Source organism: Zerene cesonia, chromosome 16 (genome assembly GCF_012273895.1).
Source record: "Zerene cesonia ecotype Mississippi chromosome 16, Zerene_cesonia_1.1, whole genome shotgun sequence".
Taxonomy (NCBI): Eukaryota; Metazoa; Arthropoda; class Insecta; order Lepidoptera; family Pieridae; genus Zerene; species Zerene cesonia.
In genome coordinates this window covers 8,488,774-8,498,955 of record NC_052117.1, presented here as the reverse complement: position 1 = coordinate 8,498,955, position 10,182 = coordinate 8,488,774, and the positions used below count along the sequence as shown (strand labels likewise).

Below are 10,182 nucleotides of genomic sequence, written 5' to 3'. Positions count from 1 at the left end.
AGTCCGGAGGTGAGGACAGGGAACTCCCCCGGGAGAACTAAGGACCGCGGGGGCGCTACTCCCCGTCACCTCGCCACAGGGTGCCCTGCGGGCTTATTATTATTATTATTATTAAATCAATAATTGAATTTGCATGCCAAGGAGGCACTGTTTTAATTATATTCACATCTCGTCTCCCTTCTCTGTTTGTTTTGTTGTTCTTACTGTATGACGAAGCAGGCTTCTCATTGTATCACGATGATACAACTCCGCGTACATGCTCTCGAGGCCGCGCAGCTGGCGGCGGGTCTCTAGTGGCTCACCTCGCCTCCCAAGCGGGATGCTTCAGGCTGGCCGGCTTGCGCACGCCCAGCAGCTGCAGCACCTCCGCGTACATGCTCTCGAGGCCGCGCAGCTGGCGGCGGATGGCGCGCGCGTCGCCGCTGGACGCGTCGCTGTCGGTGCGCCCGTCCAGCAGCGAGGACAGGTCGAGGCTGCGCGTCGTCGTCGACGTCATGTCGGTTGTGTCCAGCCCGAATACTGGAAACCATTATGGCTCTTAAGCGACTAGCTGATACGTCTTCGCCCATGGGGTCGAAGAAAATTCCCGTCCAATTGAAGAAATTCAATCCCTCGGGAATTTTCCCCAGTTCCCTAGATATCATCAGACATAAAAGTCACGTGACATGAAGTCACGAAATGGATAAATGCTTCCGTATCAATATTATGTAACTCTCGTCAGGATTCTATTGCGATAAAGTTTGCTAACGATTTGATATATTATAAGCGAGAGCCACGATAACACTTGCAAATTCCATTCTTCTTAACTATCTACCTTCGAAACTATAAGATCTATGAAATTAAAGTATTACACATAACTATAATTTCACACAATTTCAAGCCGGGGAAAATTATTGAAAAGCAGTTTTTTACATAAGTATTTAAGCTTCTACTGTCCAATTCAATCCAAATTACGTTGAACAAAAAATAATGCAAAATGAGTGTTTTTTAATAGCTTCATAAAGGTGTCAACTCACAATGTTTCTTGTAATGCTGGTCCCGCTTGGCCGAGTGCTTCTTGTGCGAGTGTGCGTGCGCGTGCGCATGCGAGTGCGTGTGCGCGTGTGTGTGCCAGCGCGGCGACTCGCGCCCGCGCCGCCTCTCTTCGGGATACTCGGAGGAACGGCCGGGCAAACTGGAATTATAACCATATTAATTAAAAGAAAACTCTCAGTAGTGTAAGCACTGATTTTATGTACTAATGAATTATTATGTAACAAATTATTGGACAAATAAAGTATTTTCATTTCATTTCAAGTCATATATTTACTTTCTACTCGCTATGTCGCTCCTTTCTTTTTAATTTTCCCGCTAACTACATTCCAACGTCCAACAGACAAAATAAATCTTGAATTTCATTTCATTAACTAAACTTACCTATTCCGTTTATGTAGATCAGAGGAGGGTGATAGTGGGGGCAGGGGGGGCGTGATGGAACTATCGGAACTGTCAGAGCTGTCCAGCCGCATGTTGGATAACTTAGGTTCTAGTATTTGTCTGAGCTCACATTCTACCAGATCGGCCCATTCATTTTCTCCAGCTAGAATAAAGGATAGTTCGTTTAAATCCTTATAATTGACCTTATTCTTTATTATAGGTAGGTATTAATATCAATCAATACCTTGTGACCATGTTTGTGACAAATAAGGAAACCCTACATTTTATTAAATTTTAATTTAACTATTATGAGTAAATTGTACAAGTACAAATTGTAAAATTAAAATTAAAATATAAAATAATGATGAGTGTACAAACGGCGACCGAATTCAATTAAAAAAAACTTTCCTCTTTCTTCCTTCCAGAAGTTTTTTCTAAATCAAACTTTTTTTAATTTTTTTCAACAATTTTAAAGTTAGGTAGGGTTTCCTGTAGTCTGATTCCAATTCCAATAATTAAATCACTAATACTTATTAATTCACAAAAGACGAGAAACAAGTTTATCGAACCTTTTTGGAAGGACAAATTTTAAATTCAACATAGAAACAAAAAACGAACAAACAAAATTTAATCAAATTAGTATTTAAAACAGACATCAGTGGCATAAGGTAAGTAAAGAAATTCTCACAAGCTGGTGGGTTCTGCTGGCTAGTACCAGGTTGAGGCTGTGCTCTCTCTCGAGTGGCGCCGTCGGAATCAGCTGACGTGTCGTGGAGGCTGGCATCCGCGCGCCGCCCGCTGGAATAGGCCACACTGCCTCTGCCGGAGTCCACGTTCGATGATTGCCCACCGTTTTTGTCGTAGTCTGTAAAAAGTATTTGGGTTACAAACAAACAAAGATATCCAATATTGAAGCTATTCACAGTATCAGTGTAGACTGCAGATATTTACTAATATGAGCTTTATGATATTGGGATTTAGATCTATTGTTGGTTAGAAATCTATGATAGAAGTAAATCTATGATTAACAAAGAAAAGTTTTAAAGTTTTTATGTTTTACTGTAGAGAATTATAATTAAACTAATACAAGAAAGAAATAAAAAACGGCGTGTATATTATGCCAAAATATTAATGTAACATTTATATAAACGTAAGGAATAATTTGATGTAGTATGTAGCTGGAAATATCGTCTGACAAACCTGAGCTCGCGGCAGATCCACCAGCGCCTTTCTTCCCGCTCGCTTTCAAATCCTCTATCCTGTTTGGCGTCTGTCTTGATGACGACGGTTGTGGGTTATAAGCCTCGGTTTTGCTAGAATTATATACACTGTCAGCTGACTTCTGACTCGTGTTTTCATCATTTCTCTCCGCTTCCCCAGCATTTGGTGTTTCTTCAATTTGTCGTTGATTAACAGAATCTGGCGTTCTTCGTTCTCTATGGCTGTCTGGTGTTCTCCGTTCTCTATGGCTCTCTGGAGTTCTTCTGTATTCTTCTGGGGTTCTCGAGTCTACAGATCTCCCGCTTGTTCTTATGCGCTCGAAACTGGATCTCCCCTGGGCAGCTAATCTCATTCTAAACCCCCCATCATCCGATTCTCTTTCATCGTTACTTCTAGGTGGGCCGTTCTCATTGGGCATCCCGTCCAGAAGATTGCCGTGCGAGTTCCTTCTAGACCGATCGTACACTTGCGGTTTCACTTCTGGCCTCTGAGGTTCATCGAGTAAGTGTGGATGAGATGCGGCACGTCTTCCTTCTATAAACCTTCGCTGTTGAATAATCTCCCGTTCTAACTGTTGCGGGCTTCTCAAATCGGGTCTCGAATGTGAGTTGTCAAACTGCAAAAAATATTATATGTGAATTCCCTATACGCAGTAAATATTTAATGGTTATTAGATGCGTTTGCGTTGAGAATAGAGTCGTCAGTGAAGTTTTATTACCTGTTACATTTATGTAAAAGTCTTTATAGAGACTTTATGTGCCATACAATGTAATTGGATTCGAAGAGCGTTTATTTTATGGGCAATAGTGGAGTATGCTACAGTTAGTTGTCACGACATACGCGTATAATACTTAATACTGAACGCAGACCATCTTTCTTGCGAGCGATTGATTTAATTATATAAAAACTCAAAACTTTCTAGAAAACCGTAATCTGACCATATGTAACTATTTTCTACGTTAGTAAAAATTGAATTGATTGGGATTACATAATCATTAAGGATTTTCGATTGACGCTAGAACAATGATTCAATAAATCCATTATGTAGCGGACAAAGCGATACAATTTTATTCCACAACACGGTTTCAGAAACAAGCACTCATTATTTTAATTGTACAATTCGTGGGAAAATTACATTCTTGGGAATCTATGAACAACTGGTTGTAGAAAGGCGCCACTGGGTTGTTGTTTTTTTGAGGTCGTTTGTTAGCTATTTCGTGCATTTAACAGAGATAAATGTATCATTTGTGACATAAAATGCAATTAACTTAATGATATATTCGAGGAAGAGATCAGTTATAGATAGCATAATACAATTTAAAATCTAGATATGCAACATCTATACATTTCGTTAAGTAAAATGAAAAAGCAATTAAAAACTCACCTGCGCTTGAGGGCCAGTTTTAAGAGAGGTAAAGTTTGCCATAGATCTAACGTCAAGGTCGCGCTGATACATCGCGCTTCTTCTACCAGGAGGACCGTACTGTTGGTATAGGGCATCAGCTCCTAAAGCTTGGGGCCTATGCGCTAACATCTCTTGCGACCTCGCTTGGTTCATTAGCTGCTGCTGTACCATCTGTTGCTGCATTAACTGTCTGTGGATGTGAGATTAACATTGTCAGCGGTTCTGTCATTGAAATATTAAGTGCAATTATATCTAAATTTAGGTTAACTCTGTCGACGGTATTGAACCGTTACAATACGTGTTATTTAACACACTTTTACGGCCGTGAATTGTATCGTGTGCTTGAGACTTGCATTCACCTGATGTTTCTAGGATTTATGGGTTGATAAAAAGCATCTGTGTCCCTGATATGGATTCAGAGAAATGCATGTTTTGAAAATTAGGGGAAGAATCGTAATGGGTGCATTTTATAGTAGTTGTTTGATTTAACGTTATGAGAAGCAAAATAATTAATCATTTAGCATTAGTTTCTCTGTAAATGATTTAGCGAGTAAGGAATATTAATGCAGTTTTCATATTTTTTTTATTTCTTTATAAGACATTGATTAGACCTAAAATATTTTTCATAGTTAATATATTTACCTGTGTGGTGATGGGCTTGGATATGCCATATTATTTGTCATCCCATGGTTGTACTGCATTTCCGGTCTTTGCATCGGCCGCCCGTAAATCCCTTCCTTTCTAACCTCCTTCGGCGGAGTTTGTTCAGGTTCACGTTTCCGTTCCTCAATGTTGTTTAAACTCGCTTCCTCCTTCTCAGGTTCGTTGCTGTCCTTTCCCTTAAATCTACTTGAGATCATGTCCTTTAGCGTGTGATATGTTTTGCTGACGGATTTGGCATTTTTCGGCGCGTCTCGCGTACTGTCCTTGCCAGTTTCTACGACTGTTACCATGTGAGAGTTATTTGGTGTGTCAGTTTTGTAGGCATTTTTAGCTGGTATTGGTGGTTTCGGAGAGTCGTAGTTTTGATTGCGAGGTGGGTTCTGTGCTTGTATTGTGTAGCCGTACTGCTCGTGGTATTGCCTGAAGTCGCCTGATGTGCCAGCTTGTTGATTCTGGAAGGAAAATGTTTTATAACAATTATGGTGTCACATATATACAAAAAAGTTTTTCTTTATGCAGTGGTAAGTTAACAGATAACATAATACTATACGTAGAACTAATTGTTTATAAATATATTTATTTCCTGGAAGTTATAGCAAGATTGTTTTAATTTTGATCATTAAAACAACACAATAATACACTTCAAAAATTTTATACACCGTGATCTATAAGATTTCTTTAGGGTCCAAAATATATTTAATAAGGGTCACAGTCAATGACCAAGTTTATCTTTATTATAAATGTGAAAGTAACTATCTGTTTGTCTCTTATTCACGCCTAAACTATAGAACCGATTTGAATGAAATGACATAGGATAAGAGAAAGCACGTAGGACAGTTTTTACCCCCGGGAATTCCCACAACGGGAACTTCATGGGGAAAATACTGAGGCTATCTTTTCCTTTGATCGCAAGGGCGAAACCGCGGGCGGAAAGCAAGCAAATAGTACATCTTAGAAACTTGTATCTGTTGTGCAACCGGCGTTAATGTCCCTTATTGTTTGACATGGGAATCAAACTCTGGTACCATAATTATACAAGTACAGGTGAAAGATACGTTAATAAGACAATGTATTATTGTGGGAATGGTGGAACAAAGGCGAGGGGCATGCAGTAAAAGGCCTTACACTCGTTTGAGTCTGCGGGTTTGTTTGTAACTGTTTGGAGAATGTTTGAGGATGTGTTAAGTGTTTTTAACAGTTACAGAAATGGTAAGTTTATTATGACGAGGTTATGTATATGCTCAAGACATGATTTCATCAAGTACCTAGTTTTTGTATTGAAAATAAAATTACCGTAATAAGAGCTAAAAGGAGTTCGTGTTTTATAATGCGGTAAAGTACGTGATCAACTGCATTAAAACCCGAAATTAACAGAAATGTGTGATATTCTTCTATATGCAAATTTGACAGTGTTGAAATAAAGCTACTCATTCTATGCGACAGTAAACCGTTTATTTTAATAATTAAAAAGCATGCTTGGATGGGACAATCACTCCTATGTTTTGTCAAATTATTCTTCAAGCAACATTGTAATTTAATAGTAATTTGTTTTTTTAGTGCAATCAGTGGATTTTCAGTAAATCGCATTTTTTATTTCTGGGTATAATAAGTACGCGTGTGATGTGTATGTGTAGCCCTGTACGAACAGACCGGCCGAGAACGAATATTCGGTAAATGTATGTATGCGTGCGCTTAGCTTTTAATATGTGGCTTGTTTAATTATCTTATTAAAATTCCAAAGTAAATTATTTATTTACATGCTTATTTATTGGCATCTTATTTTCATACAAATATTTAAATAAATACTGCAATACGGCAATAAATACTGATTAGATGCTACACAAATAAATACGTACGTTTTCCAAAGCAAATTCGACCATCTTAAATTAGTTGTTGATCACATTCACCGATTTATCATCATCAATACAAAAATATTTCACATTGCCACAAAAAAAGTATTTAAAACCACTACAACACCAAATTAAAAAAAAACACAGGATAAAAAGGACGAAAAACAAATACGATCAGTATTATTTACGGGAACTTCTAAGAACGTGTCACCGGATGCGCGCGCGCATGCTACCTCGCCCGACCGCGCCAGCGCAATAACGTGACGCTTCGTTACGGTGAATATGAATTTATATCGTTAAATTGATTCCGTTGTTTAAATTTATGCAACTAGTGGCCAAAAAGGTTTTAGTTGTCTGTCGTATAGGCGTAAAGCCAATCGTTATACCTAATTATAATGCTAATTATTTCGTTAAAGACTAACCAAGAATTAAATAAAATACTCGATAAGATTAATTTCGTTACTATATCACAATTTATCAAAGAATATTTATAATATTATTTGTTAGAAGACTATTATACAATTATATTAGCCTACAAATTGTTAGAACTAGGCCAAATTCAATGGAGCCACATGGGAGACACCAGCTTTGAAATAAATAAGAATCATTAAAATCTGTTCATCTGGTAAAAAAATTATGAGGTAACACAAAAAAATACAGTGGAATTTATGACCTCCTCCTGTTTTTGAAGTCGGTTGAAAATAAATAAATTTTTGTCATTAACCACGAATGTCTTGGGTTTGTTCGATTTTGCCTTCTGGGTGGTCGCGTATGTTAATTTATGATAGTGAATTCAGAACTTAAAGCATTAACTCTTCATCAACATAAATTTTCACTTGCTAATTTGTATTCTGGTGGGTAGAAAAAACCGTCGTTTTAATCGTGTTTGGTTAGTATCTTTAAATATTTAGTACTGGCTGGCATCCAAAATACACCAGCTATTTGCTAAATACTTATCTATCTAGCTCGAATATCTCTACCAAATTATTATTGCAAATACGAATAAGCAGTCATACAATGCACATGTCATAAACTTTCATTTGTTATATGATTAGAAAACTATTTTATGTATGAAGAACACATTTTAATTCAACAGAATATGTAATCTTAAGTGTATCATTAGATTTTGATAGAAAAACCATTATAAAAACAAAACATACAACTGTTAACGATAAGGTTAATAACGGCGACGGTAAATGGCGGCGAGCTGAAAATTGAAGCAAAACATAAAACTGCAAATGATGCAAAGTAAAATCTAAATGATGGTAACATCAAAGCTGAAAGCAAGAAGGTGAGAGAGCAATACTCATAATTAAGACAGCGAATGATCACGTCGACTTCAATCACGCACAAACTATAAATTAATTTAAGATTCGATACGACACAAATAACAACTTTCACTAGATGTGCTTGTGGGAGATGGTGCTGAAGGGAGACTTTTGATAAATATGGGTTAGTGGCCAAATTTTCGTAATAATTAAATACAAAATTTTACACACTGTCCCAATACGATTCAATCTTGATTTTGTTGCATGGTATTTGGAGTTACACACAGATTAAAATTGTTTTTACATTAAGAGGTAAAGAAATAAATGTTATTCCAATCACTGGATAAAAGGGGCGATAGTTAGCAATTTTTCAAACACCATTCTATACATAAACGCAAATCCAAACTCATTCACCTAATAGCAGGAACAGTTAGGTATAACAGAAGAGCAGTCAGTTACAGTAAATTCTTCCACCGATAAAAACCTAGGTCACTTATAAGAGACCTAAGCTACATATATAATATTTTTATCCCGGATCACGTAGACAAAGCCTGGACAAGTAGACTAGAAAAAGTCGGAAAACCAATGCATTCCATAATAGCGCTAATCGTGTAAGGAAATGTATGTAATAATTGTCCTAAATGGGCCGCGCGTGGATCAACCTAACCGTTTAGTCAGCCGCGGCGCTGGCGCGAGGATTGAATGCCAAATAACGATTACTTCAGGGTCAGTGCACATGTGATTAATTATTTAAGCTTTGAATAGTTTTTATAGTTCATCTACGAGATGACGCTGTAACAATTGTGTGTATGATCAGCTTGGTTTGATATTATGGTTATGGTTCCATCATTGAAAGTTATCACATAGAAATATGTGGTTTTAAATGGTATGAGTACAATAAGATATTTTCGGAATTATGAACAGTTTTATTTTCGTTCTCGAGGTTCTTATGATAGCAAGAAAACGGTGTACACACACTTTTCTCACAAAACCTAAATCTCACTTAGCTGTGGAATATATTTAAATCTTATTCAGAATTCAATTCAATGTCCTACTGAGATATACGACATAAAAAATTTCAACCTGCTTTCAAAACTCATTATTCGAAACATATTATTGCAGAATCTCAACGTCCTCCGTTTTGATAGACACAAAGGCAGTGGAAACGAATTGGCCCCAACCACGTTATAAATGGGTCAATAAAATTATTAACGCTTATAAAATAGTATCTTGCAAGGGCAAAGAACTGGATAGTTATGCCTGACTCGTCGTCACGGTCGTTACGCAGGAAGGCACTGGCGGACAGCGTGTATCAGCCATCGTGAAGGCTTTGTTTGACCACATGGTAAAATAGGGTTAGAATCGTTTTGGATTTATTTGGGAAATGAATCATGTAAGAAGGAAAGATAAAATGATGTATAAATTCTTTCTACTACGAATTTTATACCTTCTATGCGCTGTACAATAAATTGTTTTTCAATCGTTCATTCATACATTCAATTTTATAGCTAATAGTATTTTAAATATAACGTTTGTGAATATGCAAGCGTGTTTGTTTCTCTTTCGGACTGAGGAAAATCATTAGATTTTAATCATTACCCCAGATTAGCTATATTTTCTCTAATAACACAGTATAGATACCTTATATGTGCCCCTCCAAATTATAATCTCATTTAAGTTTTCAATTATAATCTCATATTTTTTTAGTTTTTACGTGACAAAATAAAAAATGAATAAAGCGATTCCCACTCGCAAACTTTCTAGTTCGTAATAATAGTAGGTAGGTAGAACAAATTTCTGTGCGAAATGATAAAATCGTTTATATTTTGGAAGGTCCTTCCGCCTTAATTCATTCTTTGGCCTCCTAATTGTGTTTTTCCCATTGCTTGGTTGCAAACACAAGCTGAATTTCAAATGAACTTTTGATCCACATAATATTAATTTGACTTCATTTTTACGTTATTATATGTGTCTGGGTAATTAAAAATCCTACTCATACTAACATTATAATGCGAAAGTTTGTTAGGATGTATGTGTATGTATATGTATGTTTGTTACTCTTTCACGTAAAAGCTACTCAACCGATTGCAATGAAATTTGGTACATAGATAGCTGGATTACTGGAATAACACAACGGGATACAGACTTACGAGGCCTTCTTGTATTATTTAATAACGTCAAGCGTGCCAATGTAGGTCTTGCAGCAATAGTAATAAGAACTACAGATTTGAAACATGTTATCTTCAGATGTGTTATGCTCGGTAAATTTTGTATATAGTGGAATATATTAAAATTTTTCGTGTATTACATAACGCACAAGATTTATCACTGTAAGTTCAAGTTTGTTGTGATTTTTTCG

The 10,182-nt window shown here is 36.8% G+C and overlaps 1 protein-coding gene across 5 annotated transcripts in view; it reads right to left on the bottom strand.

Moving 5' to 3' along the window:
- Window positions 1-10,182, bottom strand: part of LOC119833135 — a 63,623-nt gene that overhangs the window by 5,177 nt on the left and 48,264 nt on the right. For all 5 annotated transcript variants that reach the window (XM_038357044.1, XM_038357045.1, XM_038357043.1 and 2 more), the window contains 7 exons: window positions 4,685-5,157; window positions 4,022-4,232; window positions 2,617-3,253; window positions 2,105-2,281; window positions 1,417-1,579; window positions 1,017-1,174; window positions 303-519 (listed from right to left, as the gene is read on the bottom strand). In XM_038357044.1, coding sequence (XP_038212972.1) covers window positions 303-519; window positions 1,017-1,174; window positions 1,417-1,579; window positions 2,105-2,281; window positions 2,617-3,253; window positions 4,022-4,232; window positions 4,685-5,157 — 2,036 coding nt within the window. The remainder of the gene's footprint in view (window positions 1-302; window positions 520-1,016; window positions 1,175-1,416; window positions 1,580-2,104; window positions 2,282-2,616; window positions 3,254-4,021; window positions 4,233-4,684; window positions 5,158-10,182) is intronic.